The 24316-nt window shown below is 48.1% G+C and overlaps 1 protein-coding gene across 8 annotated transcripts in view; it reads left to right on the forward strand.

Moving 5' to 3' along the window:
- GALM (galactose mutarotase) overlaps positions 1-24316 on the forward strand; it is a 72145-nt gene that overhangs the window by 30455 nt on the left and 17374 nt on the right. For 4 of the 8 annotated variants that reach the window (XM_030558274.1, XM_030558276.1, XM_030558277.1 and 1 more), the window contains 3 exons: positions 5951-6168; positions 10344-10498; positions 15289-15495. In XM_030558274.1, coding sequence (XP_030414134.1) covers positions 5973-6168; positions 10344-10498; positions 15289-15495 — 558 coding nt within the window. In that variant the 5' untranslated portion in view covers positions 5951-5972. The other 4 variants (XM_030558275.1, XM_030558272.1, XM_030558278.1 and 1 more) reach the window with 4 other exon arrangements.

Genomic DNA, 24316 nt, shown 5'->3' on the forward strand with positions numbered 1-24316 from the left:
ACCAGGAACAAAGGGAGCAGTCCCTCCCTTAGTCTCTATGTGACTGAGTGGTAGGAGTGAGCTGGCAGGTTATTTCCCATTCTGGTTAACTTGTAACCAGAAGACGCTTGAAAATTGTAAATCGCTAATTTATGGTATTTGATCAAATATAGTACAATGGTGTTGCCACCCACTCACTCCTTTGAGCATCACTGTGGGCCCCTGTATGTGTGGGTGGGGAACACAGAGCATGAATGAATTACTGATGATAATGTTAGATAAGCAGATGAACCCAGACCCTCCTTGAAATGAATCATAGAACTAAATCAGAATATCAACTCCTTTAATGTTACAAAAGCCACAGTCTCCATCACCACTTCCTCACCAAGCTACAGATCACAGAGCACATTTGCTAATCACAAACAGTTCTAATGTCAGCAGTATAGAACAGAACATTAGAATTCTCTATTACATTCTATAGGATGGATCAAAAAATCTAGAGAAAGGTTATCATTTTCTATTAAATTGGAAAAGTGTTGAGAGTAATTTCTATAGAATGGTGTTACATTTCTATAAAACCTTATTGATTTAATCCCTATGCAATGATATAGGACTTTTCCACAAGGGTTGTCCCAAATATGGGATTTATCAAAGCACTTAAACCCCATTGGAATCTATGGCATTTAATCATGTGCAAGGGGCTTTGCTGAATAGGGATGGAATTACTGTGATGGTTCCCGGAAGGCGGGGGGTGCCCAGGATGTGAGGCACTTCACTACCACCTGCCCTTACTGTGAGGAAATCTTATCTGTGCCTTCTGGGAGTCAGTTCCATCAGCCACGGGCAACTCAAGCACTCCCTTCTCAGCCCACGTGGGCACTACTGTCCCTCTTGCAGGTCAGCGATAGGCACAGTCCAACCCCTGAGCCTTCCAAGCATCCTCCTACATTGCCCAGCTGGGCCCCCGTGCCATGGGACACTCACAGCATTACCAGATCCACTGTTCCCCGAAGAACGGCACACCCCAGTTTATCAGTGTCACATCAGTATCGTCGCTCCACTTCACACACAGCACTTATAAACATTTGTAGTGAAAACAAGAATAAGTTTACTGAACAAAGTATGGAGATGGGAGAAGAAGCAAGTCTGATTAATAGAAAGAAAGGGTTACATCTAAGCTAAAATCATAACATGCATTCTAGAGCCTAAGCTTAACTAACAAGATGCCCTCTTGTCTGTAGTTAGGTCCTGCTTCCCAATAGCCCTTCTCACAGCATTTGTGAGGCAGGATGACTGAGACCCTCCTTTCATAAGAACAAACCTTGTTCTGGCAGCATATGTTCCTAAATGAAGGATGCCCAGGCATCTCTCTGCACCTCTAGATCTATTAGACCAGCCCTTTGTTCTTCACTTGTAACCAGGGTTCCCAAACCCCCAGCTGTTCATCTCTTCCTGTTAACTGTTAACTTTCCTCTTAAAGTCCAATGGAGCCCACTCAAGCTTCATCCCCCTTCTTAGTGCCTGACTCGGGGCCCACTGAAGAACAATGGAAAGACTCCCATTGATTTATTGGGCTCTGGTTCAGATCCTTAATGAGGATGGACCGGGTCTCAGAATGGGGTAACAAGAACAAATCCCTGGTTACCTCAGCCATACCGCTAACACCATCCTCTGGGAACAACCCACTCCCCAGAGCTGAGCTACCTCCACCCACATACTCCCCAAATGCCTACCGCATCAAAGCCAACAGCCGTTTCGTTCCAGGGTATCCAAACAAATAGCCTCACAACCCCTCCTTCTGCACAAACAACCCACCTGAGCAGCTCTCTGTGGTAGGGCATAAACCCTTTCAGTGTACCCCCAAGCCCTGCCTTCTGCTGCCCCACTCAGAGGCCCCCCCTGAGCCAGGCAGTCTGTTCAGAATCAGATCAGTCAGCCACAAGGGAATGAGAGGCAGGGGCTTTGCCAGCAGCAGCCAGGACAGGGAGCTTTGGGGAAACAGGAGCTCCCCTGGTTATTGGTGTGGAGTTCACTGATTGGATGCTGAATGGCCAAGGACTGTGGGCAAGTTTGAGTTTTGCGGGGTAAAGCAGAGCTTCTTAATACCTAGAGAGGGATGTTTATGTTTGATCCGGTGCCTCTTGTGACCAGTCTTTTTGGTCACTTGGGCCACAGTGTGTGGAGGTGGAGTGGGGAGATGAGCAAACCCTGGCTGAGCTCTGTCGGTCTCCTGCTGCCAGCCCACATCACTCCCCGCCCTGGGGACACCCAGCCACAGCCCTTGACTAATCCCAATTCAGTGCTGGCCTCAAACCCACCGCGCAAGGTACCCCACTAACTGGATCACAGCAGTTCCCCATCCAGGCTGAGTGGTGGGGGCTGACATGAACACTACAGAGGATGGGAGGGGCTGCCCAGACATGGCCATGTGGATTTGAAATGCAGTTCTAGTTATAAAGCAAGTAGGGAAAGCTGCATTTATTTCATATTCTTCTAATGCTCCTCTCTTTCCACCTGCTTGTTGGAGATAAGTGGCAGGAAGTCTGCAACCTTAGGCTGTGATGTTAATGAAATTAGGGGATGATCCATTGGCTACCATAATAATACCTTGCACATATTGCTCTTCCTCCAGCATCACCACTCAGTGAATATCTGTTTGTGTTACCATACTGACTGCAGCAGCAATATCTGCAGCCCACTGCTGATCATGGTACTGCCTGTCATCACAGTTACATTGGCCAGCTGGACACCATGTCAGCTCCCCAGAGGATCCCTACAGGCTTCTCCTGCCTGCAGTAGGGCCCCTTGCTTCTGCAGTTTTGCTTTTGCCTGGTTCTCTGTGCTACTTTCTCCTCCTCCCTCCATCCTTTTTTCACCTCTCCTTCTCTCTTGCCCAAATGAGTCCATAGCCCCAACCCTTTCTCCTACTGTCAGGGACCCAGGGCTGAACAGACCCAGCTCATTGCCCTCAGCTGATTCAGCTAATGAACCCAGCCTCCTGATGGGCTAAAGGCTCCTGCAGGAACATTCTCAGACCCTGCAGCAGGCCTCCTTGCTCAGTAGCATTTCATACCTGTGGCTATGGCCTTGCTTCTGGTCCAGCAGATGCTCTGAGCCTTGGCTCTGACTTATTACCTGGATTTGGTAACTTGACTCTTGAACTGGGCTCTGGACACTAGGCCTGGCTGCTCTAGTTCCAACCAGCAGGCCAGCTTCCTCTCCTGACAAAGCCATGCACAGCCCCATTCATAATACCTCAGTGTCCTGGAGGCAGGACCTGTCCTTTTCTTTCTGTTCATAGAGCTAAATCTATCTCTTTCACACACAGACATGTACCCCAGCCCCCTTCACCTTCAAGTCCATTCAAGATACTGCCTCTGGGGTTGTTTCTCTGGCTCATTGCTTGTCTGTGCTACTCAGCACCAGTTACCACTTCACCATCACCTTAGACTCTGGCCCTCACCAGGGATCTGCAAGTCTCTGATTGGTGAAGTGATGGAGTCAGTGCAATGGGCCCAGCCTTGAAGGTCCAGATGTCTGTATCTGTTGCAAGCGGCTCCATACTTCTGCCCATGCTGTGTACTATGCATGGAATGTCCTGCTGGAATTAACCAATGAGGCTGCTGCTCTCTTTCTTCAAACCCCAGACTGGCTGTTATGTTTACAGGCAATAGGCAGGGCTAGTAGTATATTTTCCATCTAAACTGGTTTTTGATAGAAAATGAAACAACCTCTTTTCCCCTGCAAAAAGTGTCTTTTTCATGGAAAATTTTGACTTTTCATCAAGGAACCAAAGCCCCGTATTTTTCAGTTTCAATGAGAAGTTGAAGATTCTGTGGAAAATTTTGACAACAACTATTTTCTTTTAACTCTTGTCAAAATTTTCCATGAAGACCCTTTACCCCATCTTCTGTGCAGCTCTAGTTATAAAGCAAGTAGGGAAAGCTGCATTTATTTCATATTCTTCTAATGCTCCTCTAGGTATATGGGGCCATCAGACTGCACAGTAGTGACCGATGTAACAACATGATCTTAGTTTTGTTATTCTTCTTGTCCTTCCCTCCTCTTGACAAAGATACAGGTGAATGTGACAGGCAAGTCAGATGTTTGGGGCAGGAACTGGCTACCTGTGCACTGATACAGCACTCAGCCTCCATCCTCATTGGGACCAAAAGGCACCTCCTGTTAGAAAGGACAAATCATCATGATAATGTAAATGCAAAAATATCAACACTGTGACTTACAAAAATCCACATCTCTCTCATCCATTTCCATTATGCAACTACATCTATAGAGGTATATGTGCCAGATGTTGCTGCTTGTTATGAAGACTGTCAGTGTCCATGCTTCACAGATAATCAAGTTTATAAATGTAATAAAATCAATAACAAGATATTAATTGCCAAAAGCCTGTTTTTCATAATGATTTTATTTTGATTTACGAAATGCTACAACCCAGCCATACTTGCTTGACTTTAAGTTGGGACTGTCCAAGTGATATTTTAAAGAACTCAAATGCTAAAAACAATGGAATCTACTAGCTAAGGTCCTAATCCTGCAACCCATGTGAATGTCCCCTTTGCTTTACTCCCATGTGTAGCCCCGTTGAACTCAGAGGAGCTACTCATGTGAGTAAAATGATGCAGTGTTACAGGATTGGGGCCTAAGGATATTTCAACACTTATTTTACTCCCTTACTGTCATACTTCTTAGAAATATCAAGCTGTTTACCTGCATAGTGCTTAAATAATGCATGGCAAACACTGCCATGATATGGGAGAAGAGTATACCTTGTCTCTCCAAAAATCTCAACTTCAAAGGAGTTAAAAGCACGGTTGCCAATTCTTGCAGTTTTATTTTGAGACTCATGACATTTAGTATGTTTCTTAACTTCCAGCTCCTGGAGTTCTGTGATTAAATGGGAATCTCAGTTTTCAGTTAAAAATTAAGTTTCCAGCCTTCAATTGTGGAGAATGCCTGAGAATGTGACCCTTTAAAGGCACAAACTCAGAAGGCAAACAAAAAAAACCTGTGAACATTTATTATTTTGATAAATCTCATGATTCTGAGGCCCTGACTCATGATTTAGAATGCATGGGGGTTGGCAGTGCTGAAGGAGAGTGTCCCCAAAGTGATTTCTAGTACATATCACTTCCAAGTCTTAGCAGATCGCCTTTCTTCTCCAGCACACACAAGTTATCATTGTTGCCAATGCTCACAATTCTATTGTGAGTCTTGCCATATTTGGTGATTGTCTTAAATCTCCAGCTGCCAGAGTAAGATGCTTATGAGAGAATCTCAGCTTCCTTTTAAAACGACGGTAAGTTTCAGGTCCTCCTGATTGCAAAAAAAACCCTTGAAAATGTGATCTGAGTGTATCCTAAAAACTCAAGTGCCGGAAGGCAAATAAAATGACCCCACAATGTATTATTTTGTAAAATCTCATAATTTTTAAGCCAGTCTGCTGATTTTGGGGGTCTGACTCCAGATTTTGAACCCTGGAGTTTGGTAATCCTGCATTTTGAAAGTCTCTCTGCCCTTTTATTCTAGCTCATGTCTCAAAACTACAGGCCACAGCCTACAGCTCTCCCCTTCTTGGTGCCAACAGTGTGGACTACATATCCCAGCATGCAACCCTCTATCTGGAGCTTGAATGGCTGGACCCCGTAGTGTTCACTTGCTGCTGTTATGGGATGGAGTAGCTGATAGTCGCGCTATAGAGGAGGTTGTATCTTAGTTTCTGTTTGGCAGAATATTGGCTGGCCTCCCTGCTGCAGAGAGGGGCCAGGAAAGGTCTGTCCCTGTCTGCTCATCTGGCTTGGCCTGCTTGGGGGAGGATCATGTGATTTCCTGGCTCCAAGCGCTGCCCTGTTTGCAGTGTGTGTTTTCTTGCTGCTGCCTCTGCTTTCTGGATTTCCCCTCCTCAGCTGTCTGCTTACCTTGGTGTTGTGGTTTCCCTCTTGTTTTCCAGAGACATCCGGCTGCGAGGTGAAATGACAGAGGTGACCAGAGAGGTGTTTGGACACTTGCCCCAGAAGGGAGGAGGAGGGGCTGTTGAAAAGTTCCTCCTGAAATCAGACAGTGTTAAAGTGGAGATTATCTCCTTAGGCTGTATAATCACGGCACTGGAAACCAAAGGCAGGGATGGGAAGCTCTCCGACATTGTCCTGGGTTTTGATCGCTTGGAAGGTGGGTTTAAATCCATTTTTTCAAAGACAGTATGCATTGACCTAGCTTCTTGGTTATTTTCTTTCTGATCCTTTTCTAAGGCACCTCTCACTAGGCCCCTGGTTCTCCATGGCCCTGCCCCCAGCATAGTCCTGTAGTGCACAGGGAGTGCAAAACACTACCATGTTCCATCCACCCACACTGGTGTGAGTGACTACTGCATTATGGGCAAGGCAATGGAGAGGCTTCTGTTTCAGTCAGTGTGTGTGGGGGGAGAGGAGGAGGGTTTGCAGGTAGCCATTTGCTTCAGTGGAAGCAGGATCAAACCCATATTACATAGAATCCCCACCACAAAAGAAGAAAAACTTCCTTCCCCAGTCCAGAAGGACTTTTGCTCTTTAGAACAAAGACTTTCAATCACAGCACAGCATCTGGGACTTTACAATTAGGAAAGAGATGACTAAGGGGGGATATGACAGAGGTCTATAAAATCATACTGGTGTGAAGAAAGTGAATAAGGAAGAGTTATTTACCCCTTCATAACACAAGAACCAGGGGTTGCCAATGAAATTAATAGGCAGCAGGTTTAAAGTAAAGTATTTCTTCAAACAACACAGAGTCATCCCATGGAACTTGTTGCGGGGGGATGATGTGAAGGCCAGAAGTATAACTGGGTTCAAAAAAGAATTAGATAAAATCCTGAAGATTAGAATGTAAGCCCATGCTCTGGGTATACCTAAATCTCCAACTGCCGGAAGCTGGGACTGGACAATAGAGGTGGAGCTTTCAAAATTACTCTGCTCTTTGCATTCTCTCTGAAGCATCTGACACTGACCAGTGTCAGGGCCGGGATACTGGGCTACATGGACCGTTGGCCTGATCAGTAGAGTTGTTCTTATGGCCATGAGATACATTATTATAATTTTGATTACTGTAGCAGTTAGAGGCCCCAGTCAAGAATGAAGCCTTGAGAAGGAGAATGGTCAAATGGTGAGGGCCCCAAGCTGGGACTTAAGAGATCCTGGGTACAGTTACCTGCTCTGCTGTAAACTCCTTTTGTGACCTTGGGGAAGTCACTTAGCCTCTCTATGCCTCAATTCCCCAGCTGTACAAGGGGATAATTTCCCTGCCCTGCCTGATGGCAGAGCTGTGCCAATAAATGCAGCAGCATGGGAAGTGCTCAGATATGGTGATGGGAGCCATAGGAGAACCTTAGCTAAATTGTGCTAGGTGTGTACAACCACAAAATGGGATAGTCCTTGCCCAGTATGTAACCTTTATCTCTTAGCACCCAAGTATCTCTCTGTCGATTGCACTGGAGTTGCTCCTGATTTACACATCTATGCAAGTGAGATCAGAGTCAGGCTTGCAAAACTCGAAAATGGGTCAGGGGCCATGTGTTTGTTCTGTTTGTACAGCACCTAGCATGGTTCTGGCCCATGGCTAGGGCTCCTAGGCACTAGGGTCATACAGATAATTAATAACACTGTGAATGCTGTCAATCCCCGGCTGTCCCTGGCTGCAGCAGCAGAGCTGGTTGGAGAGGCTGGGGACTTATGGATCATTTCAGGGCAGGTGTTCCATGTGCAGGTGGCAGCAGTATGGATGCTAGCACAGGAAGGTCTATGTGAGAACTGACAAGGGGGCGGAGGAGGCTGGCAACCTTGATGCAGCAGAGCAGGCGGGGTTGGTGGACAAGAGGTGGGAGTGCATGCAGTGAGTGCAGAGTCATGAAGACCCATGAAGTGAAGACAAGTAGCTTGACCCCAGTGTGGAGAAAGAGGGGAACAGGTGGAGAGGCTTCAAGAGGGGGCAGGCAGGGTAAGTGATCCAAGAAGTTGTGCTTTGTATGGAGAGGAGGGACAGCGATGCGGATGGTAGAGGCCTGAGAGGACAAGCCTGAATATTCAGGGCTCCGGGAGTGAGGGGTCTGAGTAGACATTTCTGACTAGTGCCTTACTAGAGTGGAGCTGACAGGCCTGTCTGTTACTCTGCTGAGTCTAGTTCTTAAAAACATTTAGTTCCTGATTTTGCCCATCTCTTGCTCATGAACTACAATGGAGCAGTGACACTGAAATGAATGGGTTTCCTCAGACTAGGGGTTACTCTGCATTACATTGAGCTGGGCCTTTGGAAAGCCCATGAAATAAGGCTTGACGGGGAAATGGCTGCCTTGAGGTCATTGTATCCCTAAACAGATCTGAGCCAGGCACGCAGCACAGATGAGTCCGGCAATAAGCAGCTAGTCAGTCACCACCTGACTGCAAATAGGTGCTTTCTTCCTGTTTTTAAGGCAAATTATATGAGCCACTTGGAGCTCCATGGGGTGACCGCTGAGGACAGAATGCCCCAGCTGTCACATTGGGACCATGTTCTCACCTCTTCCGAATACTGAGGAAGCACTCCGAATGCTCGCTTAGCTCCAGAAGGGAACATACACTCCAGACTTGCTGGCAGCTCCCTGGCAGACACATATCAGGCTGCTTTTATTTCATGCATTCCCTCCTTCTTGTTATCTCACAAATTGCGTGAAAGTAGGAGGCCAAATTCTACTTTCCATTCTCGATGGAGAATCTGAGAGCAGAGCAGAGACCGTGTATTAATCTGTTTTTTTTGTCTAAGGAAAGAAGTAGATTTGGATGAATGGGTTTGGTGTCTCTGGTTATTAGGGTGCATGTGTTACTATGGTGAAGCACTAATTGGTTTCTATGTAGATTTTAATTTTCAAACCTTTCTAAAATTCATATGCTTAGTAGGGTGGCTCAGAAATTGGCCTGTCAGTTCAGAGGCTGGGTCAAGTCTGGGGTGAAAATTTGGTGACAGTGGATGACAGTATTCTCTAGAGTACAGACCCCTCCCCCAGCCCCCAACAAAAGGGAAAAGACCTGTTTTTTAAATGTCAGCCTTCTCGTAATGCACAGATATGGACCAGACAGGGGTCGCTATCCCCATGAAGCCCACATCACTGCACTGCCCTTGCTGAGACCTAGCATCAGTACCAAGAACTTTTTAGCTTGAACACCTGTAAGCTATTGGAGTTTACTTTGTGAGCTCACCTGCTGTGAGCCATGTTCATCTTCTGCAGCAGTGAGAGAGTGTTAGGGAGACCTTCTCACACAATATATCACAAGGGAAGGGGAACTGAGTTGGGAACTAGAAACTAAAATTAAAATTTCTTCCCCTGACAGTGAGAAATATTTCTGTGCATTTCACACCTCTTAATAATAACCCAGGTTGCCTATATCCCTGTCCTGAGGGGAGACTACTATCCTTCCCCTATGTAGCAAATAAACATCTGCTCAAGGGCCTTTCAGGCAAAGCCATGAATAGATCCAGTCTCTAAAGACTGGCCCAAGGCTCCCCCCAGCCCTGCCGCCCTTTTAAGTGAATCTACCAAGGTGGCTTGCCCTAGGCAGCAACATAGTGTCCATATATTGATTGTGAATAGGGAAAGGGCTGCAAGCAGGAAAAAGACAGTCTTGTGGCTGTGGCAGTGTACTGGGGCTCAGAAGATCTAGTGTGTGTCCTGGGCTCTCCCACAACCTGCCTCTGGGATGCTGAACAAGCCAATTACAGTAGCGTGTTTTGGAGGTGACCACCTGGCTGAGATCTGCACAGAGAATGTTAAATGTTAAAAACATTTAGTTCCTGATTCTGCCCATCTCTTGCACATGAACTACAATGGAGCAGTGCCTCACCTCCATGGTATTTAGCAGGAAGGATTGCCTTGTGGCTAATGCATCAGCCTAGTGCTCCAGGTGGCTACACTGGGTGGGAAGTGTCACCTTAGTTCTCCATTTCCTGGCTTTTTAACATGTACATCTTGTTTAGGTGGGTGTTCTTGTAAAAGGACCTTAAACTCCACAGTTCCTTGTTCGGCAGCCATGAGTTTTGAGAAATGAAACTCTCCCGTTCTGGAAGGGCATGAGGAGTGCAGGGCAGTTGTTGGGTGTGATGGAAATGGACATGCACCTCCAAGATATGCAATTGGGGATGCCTTCTAGAACTCAAATTAGTAAACAAATGGAGACTTGCAGACACCTTCTACATTCTCATCTTAAATTAAGACCCTTGTCTTATTGCCAGGACTGTTTTTCCCACCCCCACCCAACCCTACTTTCTGAGCTCCATCTGCCTGGCCCTAGGGATCACAGTCAAACTAGAACTTTATTTTGAATGAAATTTATTTTTGTTAGGTTATGTCAACAAACACCCCTACTTTGGAGCCACTATTGGGCGAGTTGCTAATAGAATTGGTAATGGGAAATTCACGGTGGAAGGAAAAGAGTATCAGTTGGCCCTCAACAACCCACCCAACTGTCTGCATGGAGGGAACAAAGGGTTTGACAAGGTAAATCTGATCATGGTCAAACTGATTCTAATCTCCCTTGTTTTCAATCAGGAGCATCCTGTTAAAGGAAGAGGTTGATTTTAGTATGCTTTATCTCTGTGTTATTGATGTTTGAGGACAAGCTTTCTGTACCTTGAAAGTTGACACTCTTTCCAAATGGCTTCCTTATCATACTAATATCTCCTTGTTTTACAATGATCCTTCAGCTCTGTACGATTAAAACACCCAATCCCTGCAATTTGCCCCGTGCAGCTTTTACAGCTGGTAAGCTGCTCCTGTTTAGGAATATTGTCTGCTGCCCAACTGGCCCCTGCTGCGGGTCTGGGTCTGGACTCTGCCTGCTGGGTGACTGTGGAAAGCCATTTCTCCTCCCTGTCGCTCTGTTACCCCTTGCTCCCCTTGCCACGGCAGGGACGTCTTCAGTTTTAATTTTAGCAAAGACATCTTTTATCTCAAATACTATTATACACTGGAGTCAAATGGATTCTAAAAAAAACTAAATAAGGAGTTTTAAACAGTGTAAGTCTCTTTCCCAGTACTTGTCTACATTTGAAAACTGTCCAGTGTTTAAACTCAATTGGGTGTTCTCCAGTTCAGAGTGCTGACCTCTGTGGCCAGAGTAGACAAGGACTGGATGTGTCAGCAATGTATAGCCATGACTAGCTGAGTGGTGTTGAGCAGTACCAGTTGTCACCTAGCTGGTCAGCTTGAAGTCATCTGATTCAAAGGTTCCCAGGCAGATTACTGTATAGCATTATGTTCTTTCTGTTTGGAGAGATGGACTGTCTTTATTATAAGTTTGAGATATTTTCCTGAAATATCTTCCAAATATTTTCTATGAAACCCATTTTTTTCACACTTACAAATTTTGATTTTGTTAGTTCTGTTCTTTTCAATCAGCTACAGAAATAACTGTATATAGCATTAACAAAGTCCGCTCTCAGAGCTGGCTCATGTCCTCCAAAGTGCAGGAATTAGCAGCTTTTCATTGAGCACCCATGTTTAAAGATCAAGATAAAGTTTAATGCCAGGTATCCCCCTTTTGTAAAACACTCTTTGCCATTATTACCATACTTCCCATATAAGTATCAACACATCTTTTTTGTAACCTGTATTGGCTGCCATTTAGTGTTTGATCACAACCTTGTTTTGTTATCTATAGGTGCATTTTGTTCAGTTTCTAAAAATAAGGATACAAAACTTGGACTGTAAGCTCCTTGGGGCAGAGACTGTTTTTTTGTTTGGTGTTTGTGCAGTGCCTGGTCTATCACTAGGGCTCCTAGGTGCAGTGGCAATACAAATAGTATCATTTTCCAATATACACATGACCTCAATCACTCAGGTCCCGCCTCTTGTCTTTTGGAATGTCATTAGAGGCTCGATCCTGCAGAGTGCCCAGCACTCTGGTCCTGATCCAGCAAAGTCCGCAAGCACCAGCTTAACTTCAAGCACATGAGCTGTCCCATTGAATTCAGCAGGCTGACTTATATGCTTGAAATTAAGTATGTGCCTGGCTAAATCAGGAATAGAGTACTCAGTGCCTCTTAGGATCAAGCCCAATTTCCCTAGGGCTTCACAGTGGTGTTGGAACAGTTTTTAGAGTGGGGGTACTGAGCTACGCACCCCCTCCACTTACCCATGTCTGTGCCCCTCACCGCCCCCTTGAGCTGGGGCCAGGAGCAGGGCTGTGGCTTCAGGAGTGGGGGGATGCAGACAGGGTAAGGGGGCAGAGGCTGGGGTCACAGCTGGGGATGGGTGCGGAGTCCTGGGCCAGGGTCAGGAGCTGAGCCCCAGCCATGGGGCTAGCAGCCTGGACCCTGGGTGCCAGGCCGGGCACGGGGCCTGGTGACTGGAACCCCTGGTTGGTGGCCGAGACTCCAGGTGCGACACCAGCGGCCGGGACGGGGACCAGCAGCAGAGCCCCTGGGTGTGGGGCAGGCAGCCGGGACCCTGTGCAAAACCTGGGGGTGCTGCATAACCCCCTGCACCCATAGTTCCTGCACCTATGGGATTCCAGCTGCCTTAGAGCCTTCATGGACAGAAAAAAACGAAATATTTAATTTAAAAAACAAAGTAGAAATATATGTACATTTAATAGCAAATCCTCTCAGACAGTTGTTTTCGTCCATGAAGCTGCTATCTGGGCTTGGATGACTGTTAATGGCAGGTGGGGTTTTGTGCGCTTGTGCTTTTCTTTTAATCCTGGAGGGCAATGTTCAACAAAAATTGTCAGTTCTGTGGGAATAGAATGCTGATTTTGAGGACCAGAAAACCTCAATGATCTTTCTTTGAATAGTCACTTCAATGAGATCTCCCCTTCAGTTAGTTAGTGTGTATGTACAGGCTCTAATAGGAAGGCCTTTAATCACCCAAGAAGTGCTGTTACCACAGTGCAGTAGATGTCATGTTACCAAATAGTCATGTTATCAAAGCAGTCGCAGTGTAACCAAAGGCCAGATCCTCAGCTGGGGTAAATCTGCATAATTCCACTGATCTGCACATTTACATCAGTGAAGGATGTGAGCCAAAAATGCATAACATATTTTTCCTATGGTTTCTCCTACTGCACAGTGAAAATTATACAGTAGTACTTATTCTGAACATGTAGGTTATTTCTTTTAAACGTTCTCTGAAGACTATTTTAAACAGTAAAGAAGAGATTTCAGGACAGAAATTCAGCTTCGCAAGCAGGACACAATGTCCTGTGCTGTTGTTAAACTGACAGCTGGGAGAAGAGAGAGAGAGAGTACTTTTTGCAACTACATCTCCTACCACATAGACCGCATGATAAATAATGTTTGGCGCTCCAGAAAGCTGGTAAGGAACTAATCTTGCTTTCCTGGTCTGAGTTATATAAAGTAGGTCAGGATTACATAAAATTACATCCTTGCCATGTGACAAGGAGTTAGTAGCCACTGACTGCAGCAACTATTTTTACACTCTGTGACATTGGACTCTCATTTCCCCACTAGCTAGATTTGTCTACCTCCTTCCTTCTCTGTATGCTTGCTGTGGTATAGCTGCTTAGAATGCAGAGTCAGTACTTGTAGCAGTCCCACTTGCAGAAAGGCACATTACAATTGACCTGATTATTTGATTTCCATGTCTGGGTCAAGACCATGCACATCTGCAAAGAGAAGAGCATGTGAAGGTCCATTCAGCCATGGCAAATAGAGAGCAGTCTGATGTAACTTCATTCCAATTAGAAGGAAGCTGACTAGGGAACTTGGAGGATGAAACTCTACGCGGTATGAGAATACTGCGATTCAACTAGTTATTGGTCCTGTCCGTGTGTCCAGAGAGCTGGGGAAATCCCAGAGTCTTTGCCGTCCTGACCCAAACCCAGAAAGCAAATACACAGGATTATAATTTGCCTATGATTTCCCCTTTTAGAACACCTTCCTGCCATGGAGCTCAAAGCACTTTCCAAGTGTGAATGAATTAATACTCAGGATAGCACTGTAAGGCAGGTAAGCATTTATTATCCCTGTTATAAGGGTAGGTAAAGTCAGGTACACAGAGATGTGAAGTGGTGTGCCAGAGTTCTCATCACAATGCAGCTTCTGAAAGCTTGCTGCAGTGCTGCCTCTCTAGCTCAGCTTGATGGTGCTATGAAAGAAGAAAGCAAGGAAAAGAGGAAGAAAGGGGTAAGCAACATGTATGTGACTTGGAGCCTCATGCTGTGAGTACATTGCATCTCACAAGCTAAGCAGGATTGGGCCTAGTTGTGACTCCAAGGGACTTGCTTCAGCACAGACAATATTCCTTGCTCTGTGTTGGTCACGTACCCGTGCTTCCGCATGGTGCCGTGGGAGCATGGCACCTTTCTGATGTGATTCTAACTGTTTGTGGTCATTCTGGGTATGTCTACACTGTAAAAAAAGACCCATGGCAGCGAGTCTGAGTGCAGGTCAACTGACTTAGCTTGTGGGGCTCGTGCTGCATTGCTGAAATAGCAAGGTGGACATTGCCTGCTTGGGCTGGAACCTGGGCTCTGAAACCTGGCAGGGGTGTGTGTGAGTCTCCGAGCCTGAGCTTCAGCCTGAGCAGAAATATCTACATGGCTGTTTTTAGCCTCATTGCCTGAGTCCTGTGAGCCCGAGTCGGTTTACCTGGGCTCTGAGACTCACTGCCATGTTTTTTTTGCAGTGTAGATGTACCCTAAAGATCCTGTGACACTTATCAGAGGCGTTTGAGAGTTATCCCTAGTGCTCTGATTGGACTCCAGCCTTAGTTGTTCTATTCCTCCAACTTCTCCCCGTCATTTCAGTTGAATACAGGGTTTGTTTTCACTTCCTATTTTAAACTGTGCAGCTGAGGAGCTCCCACCCTAAGAGTGGGCTAAGTGATCCCTGAATGTAGATTGTAAGACCTCTAGATAAAATGCAGAATATAAATTTGTTTTTAGATTATGTATCTGAAATATACAGGATCTTGAGGAAGTGAGAAATAATACTGGTTGGCAGCCTCTTCTTCCTATGTTAAATCCCATGTGTAGCACAAGAGAAGGGTGTTACTCAGTAAAATATTATGATTTATATTACTGTGTCACTTGGGAGCCTCAGTCATGGATCAGGACCTTATTGTGGTAGGCACTGTACAAGCACAGAACAAAAAAGGCTCCTGCCCCAAGAAGCTTACTGTCTAACAATGCTATGTCACTGTGGCTGTAAACAAGAATTCTGAGAGATGGGTTTGCCTCTGGAAATGGAGCCATGTCAAGTGTCTTGCATGTGGTTTTCAATGGAGGTAGAGAAATGAAATGAATGTCAACAAAATTGTTGTTGCAGGTTCTCTGGACCCCGGAGGTGCTGCTAAATGGCATACGCTTCTCCAGAACAAGCCCAGATGGTGAGGAAGGGTATCCTGGGGAACTAAAAGTCTGGGTGACCTACACACTCGATGGTGGGGAACTCGCAATAAACTACCGAGCTCAAAGCAGCAGCACGACTCCTGTTAGCCTGACAAACCATGCCTACTTCAATCTAGCAGGCCAGGTAAGGTGATAATCCTTGGTACTTCTCCTGCTTTGGAAGCATGGCTGAATTCATCTCACTAACCTAAATGCCTCATAACTCTCTCATGAGCTACATTGTCCAATGATCTTATTCTGCTTGCTATAACATCAGAACAACTAACACTTTAATACATTGTGAGGGGAGGGGAACCAAGAGTCCTGTGCAAGTTGGGGCAGGATGAAGGAGGGAGACGCTGGGGCTATTCGTGGTGTGGTGGTCAGAAAAGCCCAGTGCAACGGGGTTCTGGGCAATTAGGGACATGCCCTGCTCAGGGAAGTTAAGTTAGCACCAGGAGAATCTACTGTGACTCTTTCAGTCTGTTTGGATTCCTAAGCAAGTGCAGAAGGGACTGCATACAGGATAGTGGCCTGTGATGTACAGAGCAGACTAGATGATCACCTAGTCTTTTCTGGCCTTAAGCTCCCTGACTCTGAGAGAAAATGAAGCTTGTTGGGGTCACGACCACTCATGGCTTTTGGGAAAATGGCTCTTCTTCTTCGAGTGCTTGCTCATATCCATTGCAGTTAGGTGTGCGCATGCCGCGTGCACGTTCATCGGAGATTTTTACCCTAGCAACACTCGGTGGGCCGGCAGGGCGCCCTCTGGAGTGGCGCCACTATGGTGCCTGATATATACCCCGCCGGCCCATCCGCTCCTCAGTTCTTTCTTACCGCCCATGTCAGTCGTTGGAACAGTGGAGTGCGGCTTAGCTGATCTCCACCTCCCAAGCTCTTCGCTCGTTTATATAGTCATTGTGTACATAGTTCGTTCTCTATAGTTCTAGTTAACTTTTATATTAGTAGTTTTTATAGTAGTTGTGTATATAGTTAGAGGGGATCGGGGGCCAGCCCCTTCTCCTCCCCCAGTACTGGGGCCCATGCCCGGTTTACCGGGCTTCAAACCCTGCGTGGCCTGTCATCAACCAATGCCTGCAGGAGACCCGCACGACTCCTGTTTAAAGTGCCTGGGCGAATCCCACCTTGCAGACAAGTGCCGAATCTGCAAGGCTTTCAAGCCCCGGACGAAGAAAGAGCGGGACATTCGCCTCAAGCAACTTTTGATGGAGGCAGCTCTAACTCCTCCATCCTCGGCACCAACTCCGGCACCGGGGACAAGTGCGCCCCCCGCACCGGAGCGCACGGTTCCTGTAAAGACTCGGCACCAGCCTTCACCGGCTCAACTTTCTGGCCAGCATCGATCCCTCTCCCCGAGGAGCAAGAGGCACAAGGCCCCTGCGGCACCTGTATCTACGCCGCAGTCGGAGTGTACATCCAAGACGGACCGCCCGGCACCGTCAACTGCTGCGGCACCGCTTGCCTCTGCACCGTTGATTCTGGTCTCTCAAGAGCCGTCGAGTCCGGTGCCTACCAGCTCCCCGGCGCACGCTGTGGTCGAGCTCGTCGTGCCCTCCACGCCAGAGACCTTCTCCACGGCTCGGGAACTAATTGCTCTGACGGAGCCTGAGCTGCCCCGACCCCCGGCACCGCCAGTGCGGGTTGTTCAGTCATTGGGCAAGCCCGCCATGATGAGGCCATCTTCTCCGGGCACTGCGGAATGCCGCCAGTCCCGATCCAGGTCCCGCGGACGCTCTCAGTCCCGCCATTGCTCCCGCTCCTGGCGCCGCTCGCAGTCCTGGTACTGCTCTCCATCCTGGTACCGGTCGTACTCGCAGCACTGCTCGAGATCTCGGTCTCCATCACGGTACTCTCAGCACTGGTCCAGATCCCGGCACTGCTGTACCTCTCACAGCCGATCTCGGCATGGAGTTGTGAGGCACCGGTCAACCTCCCGGCACTGCACTGGTCGCAGGTCCCGGTCCCGCTCCCGGCACCGCTACGACTCTTGGTACCGTTCGCCGGTACCGTGCAGACAGGAGTCCAATGGACACAGAGACCTGGTCCAATCAACTTCAGCTCCTCCGTGGCCTTCGCGTCATCCATCCATCTCCTCCCATGCGGACAGTGCCTCCTACGGGGATTCGGATATGCATGCCCATGGCCCGGACCACGGACCTCACCAGTGGTCCTTTTGGACACCTTGGGCATATCATCAAGCCCAAGGCGAACTGACTGGCCCATCACGCTCCGGTCACTCAGAGCACCGTGTGCCTGAGGCCACCGTCAGCCGACCTCCTCCTGCTGGCACAGAGGAAACCAGTGCACACGCTCCGGACCCGCATGATCTTCCAGAGACGGAGGTCCCCCTGGACCAGGCGTCAGTACAGGACCCACTCGTCCCGGGGCTGTCATCTTCCTCTTCCCCGGATGAGGCAGTAGCGGGCAGGTCAGCATCGGGGCCACCTCTGATTGACCTCTGGTCACACCAGGACCTTTTGCGGCGTGTTGCCCAGAATATCAGCCTGCCGGTAGAGGAGGTTCCAGAGGTGGAGGACCCGGTGATTAGCATCTTGTCCGCAGAGACACCCACCACAGTGGCTCTCCCCTTCATCCGTTCGATCCAGGCTAGAGCAGACACTATCTGGCAATCTCTGGCTTCCATCCCACCCACAGCCCAAGGGGTCGAACGGAAGTACATGGTGCCTATCAAGGGGTATGAGTACCTCTACGTGCACCCCGCTCCCTGTTCATTGGTGGTACAGTCCATCAACGAACAGGAGCGCCATGGACAACAAGCCCCCGCACCTAAATCTAGGGAGGCCCGGCGCATGAATTTGTTGGGACGGAAAATCTATTCCGCGGGAGGCCTCCAACTCCGCATAGCGAACCAACAAGCCCTCCTGGGTAGATACAATTACAATCCCTGGGAGGCGGTCGGGAAGTTTGCCGAGTTGGTTCTGCAGGATTCCCGCTAGGAATTTGCAGCACTCCTGGAGGAGGGGAAGAGGGTCGCGAGGACCTCCTTACAAGCCTCGCTAGATGCCACCGATTCGGCAGCTAGAACGGTCGCCTCTGGCATAGCCATGCGCCGTATATCATGGTTGCAAGTGTCCGGCCTGCCACCTGAGCTGCAACATACCATACAAGACTTGCCATTCGATGGACAAGGCTTGTTCTCCCAAAAGACGGACCCCAGACTGCAGAGTCTAAAGGACAACCGTGTAATTATGGGTTTGTTGGGAATGCATACGCCTCGGACTCAAAGACGGTCCTTCCGTTCCCAACCTCAGCGCCCTTACCTCCTGCCTCGGCCAAGGCAAGACTTTGCCAGAAGATGAGGTCGTACCAATCGCAGACGTCGGTCTGGACCTCAAGGGGGTAACAATTCTGGTCCCACCAAACTAGCACCGGGACCCAAATCAAACTTTTGAGGGTGCGCCCGAGAGCAATGTACCAATTGCCTCCCCGGATCCCTTTCAGTTCTACAACCGCCTTTCCCCGTTCCTTCCGGCGTGGTCCCAGTTGACGTCAGATCATTGGGTCCTATGTACGGTGGAGCTTGGATACCATCTTCAGTTTGTTTCACACCCTCCCTCGCACCCCCCCTCCTCGTCCCTCTTCAGAGACCTCTCTCACGAGCAGCTCCTCATCCAGGAGGTCTGCAGGCTTCTCTCAATCGAAACTATAGAGGAGGTACCGGAGGAGTTAAGGGGCAAGGGGTTTTATTCCTGATATTTCCTCATTCCCAAGGCGAGAGGGGGCCTCCGGCCTGTCCTAGACCTGCGAGGATTCAACAAATTCATCAAAAGGTTCAAGTTCCGCATGGTATCCCTGGGAACCATCATTCCTTCCCTGGATCCCGGAAATTGGTATGCCGCTCTCGACATGCAGGATGCATATTTCCACATTGCAATTTATCCCCCTCACAGGAGGTATCTGCGCTTTGTGGTAAACCATCGACACTACCAGTTTACTGTCCTCCCCTTTGGCCTTTCCTCAGCCCCTCGTGTCTTCACAAAGTGTATGGCGGTCGTCGCTGCTTCCTTACGGCGTCGTCGAATACACGTCTTCCCTTACCTTGACGACTGGCTTATCCAAGGCGCCTCCGAGGCACAAGTCATCAGCCATGTGACCATTATCAAGGACCTGTTTATGCGTCTAGGCCTGATCCTCATTCTGGACAAGTCAACTCTGGTGCCTACGCAGAGGATAGAATTTATCGGGGCAATGCTGGACTCCAACCTGGCGACGGCCAGTTTACCCACCCCCCCCCAGCCGGTTTCAGGCCATAGTCTCCCTTGTCCAAAGTCTTCAGAGTTTCCCAACAACCTCTGCTCGCACTTGCCTTGGTCTCCTCAGTCACATGGCTGCATGCACGTTTGTCACAAAGCACGCCAGGCTGCGAATGCGTCCTCTTCAAATCTGGCTCGCCTCTGTCTATCGGCCAGGCAGAGATGCCATAGACATCGTTCTGACAGTTCCGCCGAGCGTTCTCGGCTCCCCGACTGTTGGTGAACGTCGTCCCGGGTGTGTACAGGCCTGCCATTCCATCCTTTCCAGCCCTCCACGTCCCTAACAACAGACACGTCCTCTCTGGGCTGGGGTGCTCACCTAGGGCACCTGCGCACCCAAGGCCAGGAGTTGACGCTACACATCAATGTCCGGGAGCTGAGAGCGGTCCGGCTGGCGTGCCAAGCGTTGCAGCGCCATCTGCAGGGCCGTTGTGTTGCAGTATTCATGGACAACGCAACGGCCATGTATTATATAAACAAACAGGGAGGGACACGGTCCTCCCCCTTGTGTCAGGAAGTGATCCAACTATGGGACTTCTGCATAGCCCACTCCATAGACCTAGTAGCCTCCTTCCTTCCAGGAGTCCGGAACACACTCACAGATCACCTGAGCAGGTCCTTCCTGGCGCACGAGTGGTCCATCCGTCCGGACATTCTCCATTCAGTGTTCTGGAGGTGGGGCTTTCCCCACATAGACCTCTTTGCCTCCCAGGAGAACAGGAAATGCCAGGTGTTCTGCTCCCTACAAGGTCGCTCCCCGGGCTCCCTGTCGGACGCGTTCCTCATAACGTGGACGGGCCACCTCTGTTATGCCTTCCCACCGTTTCCTCTCGTCCAGTGAGTTCTTCTCAAACTCCGCACGGACAAAGCCCGCCTTATCTTGATCGCTCCGGCTTGACCGAGGCAGCATTGGTACACCATGCTGCTTGACCTATCTTTGTCAGACCCGATTCCCCTGCCACTCTGCCCAGACCTGATCACGCAGGACTTCGGCAGGCTGCACCACCCGGACCTGCAGTCCATTCATCTGACTGCATGGCTGCTGGCTGGTTGAGCCAATCGGAGTTGCGTTGTTCCGCCGCAGTGCAACAGGTGCTGCTGGGAAGCAGAAAGCCCTCCACGCGGTCAACATACCTCGCTAAATGGAAGCGCTTCTGTCACTGGTGCGCCCAGCAGGACCTTTCTCCGCAGTCTGTATTAGTCTCCACTATCTTGGACTATTTATGGTCTCTCAAAGAGCAAGGTCTAGCAATCTCTTCTCTAAGAGTGCACCTTGCAGCTATTTCCACCTTCCATCCTGGGGAGGCTGGCAGTTCTGTTTTTTCCCATCCTATAGTTTCCAGATTCCTTAAGGGCTTGGAGCGACTCTATCCCCAGGTCAAACGCCCAACCCCTACCTGGGACCTGAACCTCATCTTAACCAGGCTCATGGGCCCCCCTTTGAGCCTTTAGCCACACGCTCGCTGCTGTACCTGTCCTGGAAGACAGCGTTCCTAGTCGCTGTCACCTCGGCTAGACGAGTCTCAGAACTTTGAGCTTTGACTGTGGATCCTCCGTATACGGTGTTCCATAAGGACAAGGTACAGCTGCAACCACACCCGGCGTTCCTCCCTAAGCTCGTCTCTGCCTTTCATGTTAATCAGGACATCTTCCTGCCAGTCTTTTTTCCAAAGCTGCACTCATCGCGATGGGAGCAGCAGCTGCATACTCGGGATGTCTGCAGGGCTCTCGCGTTTTACATCGAGAGGACCAGACCCTTCCGACGTTCACCTTAGCTATTTGTAGCGGTAGCGGAATGTATGAAGGGCATGGCAGTCTCTTCCCAACGGATTGCATCTTGGGTGACATCCTGTATTTGGGCATGTTATGACTTGGCTCACGTCCCGACTGGCCATCTCACCGCCCACTCTTCTCGGGCTCAAGCCTCATCTGCCGCGTTCTTGGCCCATGTTCCCATACAGGAAATCTGCCGCGCGGCCACCTGGTCTTCCATCCACTCCTTTGTATCACACTATGCATTGGTCCAACAGTCCAGAGACGATGCCGCCTTTGGCTCAGCGGTCTTACATTCCGCAATGTCTCGCTCCGACCCCACCGCCTAGATAAGGCTTGGGAATCACCTAACTGGAATGGATATGAGCAAGCACTTGAAGAAGAAAAGACGGTTACTCACCTTTGTAACTGTTGTTCTTCGAGATGTGTTGCTCATATCCATTCCAAACCCGCCCTCCTTCCCCACTGTCGGAGTAGCCGGCAAGAAGGAACTGAGGAGCGGATGAGCCGGCAGGGGTATATATCGGGCACCATAGCGGCGCCACTCCAGAGGGCGCCCTGCCGGACCACCGAGTGTTGCTAGGGTAAAAATCTCCGACGAACGTGCACGCGGCGCGCACACACCTAACTGGAATGGATATGAGCCACACATCTCGAAGAACAACAGTTACAAAGGTGAGTAACCATCTTTTTTCTACTCCCCATTGTTTCTGGGCCAGGAAACCCAGAACAACCCAACCAGCTAACAAAGCGTTAAATAATTTCTGCTTCAGTGATGCAAGTGTATCCCAGTGTCATAGGTACTTCACTTTGTGCTGACATGTCCCTTGGTCTGACCTCATTCTACTGGTGCCTAGAGCCCCAGCTGAGATCAGGGCCTCCACACTAGGAGCTGTAGACAAATGTAGTGAGAGAATCCTGGCTCACAGTCTAACTAGACAAGACAGAAAACAGCTGGAAGGAGAACAAAACAAAGGCATAGAGAGGGAAAGTGAATTGTCTAAGGTCACCCAGCAAGTCTACAGCTGAGCTGGGAGTAGAGCTCATGACTCTTGAGTCACCATACCCTGCCGTGTGGACCACACTGCTTCTCAATTACATTTTGCTCTCATTACATTTATAATCGGGCATGAAGGCAAAGGTATAGAAAATAAATTCTCCCAATACTGCTGTGCAGTGAGGATTGCGTCTGAAAGCATTGTTACATTCTTACACTTAGATAACAAGCCTCTTTGAAACATGCTAGATAGAGATAGTTTAGAATTTCTATGTAATTTAACTATATCAATGCCATTGTTTTAACAACTGCAGTGTATCATCAGTGTATAGTTAATTAGTTAATGATAAGGCAAAGTAAACAAATATAATTTGCAGCATAAGCACATTTTATGGAGCAGACATAACAGCTACAGTGTGCCCTCGTCCAGACTAACCCGCGGCATCGGCGGGTTAAAATCTATTGCTCGGGGATCGATATATTGCGTCTAGTCTGGACGCGGTGTATCGATCCCCGAGCGCGCTTACATCGATTCCGGAACTCCATCAATCCGAACGGAGTTCCGGAATCGACACGGAGAGCCGCGGACATCGATGCAGCGCCGTCCAGACTGGTGAGTACCTCGATTTTAGAAATTCGACTTCAGCTACGTTATTCTCGTAGCTGAAGTTGCGTATCTAAAATCGATTTTAATTCCTAGTCTGGACGTGGCCAGAGTGTGTCTCTGTGTGAGAAGTTGTTACCTTGATTAGAAAGTGACACGCACATTTAAGGGCTTAATCTTGCTCCTATTTCAGTTGGGGGGAGAGGGAGTTTGCAGGTTGCTATTTGCTTCAGTGGAAGCAGGATCAGACCCATATTACACAGAATACCAGCCACAAGAGAAGAAAACCTTCCTTCTCCAGCCCAGAAGTACTTTTGCCCTCTAGAACAAAGACTTCCAACCACAGCATGCAGCATTTGTGACCCTGACACCTTCTGATCTACTGTAGTGCCAAAATGGCTTGTAGCTTTTGTTGGGTTACACTTTAGTATTGCTCTTTTGATGATTTGTAAAAGCTTATTTAGGCACTTTAGTTTTTTTTGTTTTTTTTTAATTTTTTTGCTAAACAAATGTTATTTACATACTGAAATAAAACAGATGGTTTGTAAAACCTAGACAGAATGTGCTTTATTTGTTCATGAAAGATAGCTGGGCTGTTATGGAATTTTGAGGGTAAGACTTGGAAAGTGAACTGAACCCCCTTTACTGTGAAAGCTAGAAAATGTTGACTTTTCTTAGAAACAGATATTGACCAATAGCCATTGGCAATATCAATGGTAAAAAAAACATTTTGCTTTGGGATTTACAGATTTAATTGGGTTAGACATTTTAGATACAACAGCTACACAAGCTGAAGTTACTTGATTTAATTTTTTGATAATTAATAGTAAGATGCCATGACCCATTTGGTTTTTGTAATGGCCAAATTAGAGAACTGCATACTGAAAAACACTTATGGATGATTTTCCGTTACAGCAAAGATTTAATGGTTTCAGCATTATGAGGATTGGCCTGATTTGGAAAAAGATTTGGGGGATTTTTTTTTTCAATTTTAGCAGTTACTTTTATTTTTTTACACTTATGCTTTTGTTTAGCAAAATCATTAACATGTTTAACCACAGTTGCCTGCATCTTAGCCTTTTTTTTTTTTTTTTTTTTTGTAATTTAGCAATTTTTTTAGGGTACAAACACAGAACAAAAAAAACAGTCCTTGTACCAGAAAGCTTTCAGTCAAAGACCCAGATCGTCAAAAAAAATCAGTGGGAGTTATGTGCCTAAATACCTCTGAGGATCTGGCCCCAAGAGAGTGTCTACCTTAGGTTTTATATGGTACCTTCCCTAGTAACTTCCCTCTGTG

This window comes from Gopherus evgoodei, chromosome 3 (genome assembly GCF_007399415.2).
Source record: "Gopherus evgoodei ecotype Sinaloan lineage chromosome 3, rGopEvg1_v1.p, whole genome shotgun sequence".
NCBI classification, from domain to species: domain Eukaryota; kingdom Metazoa; phylum Chordata; order Testudines; family Testudinidae; genus Gopherus; species Gopherus evgoodei.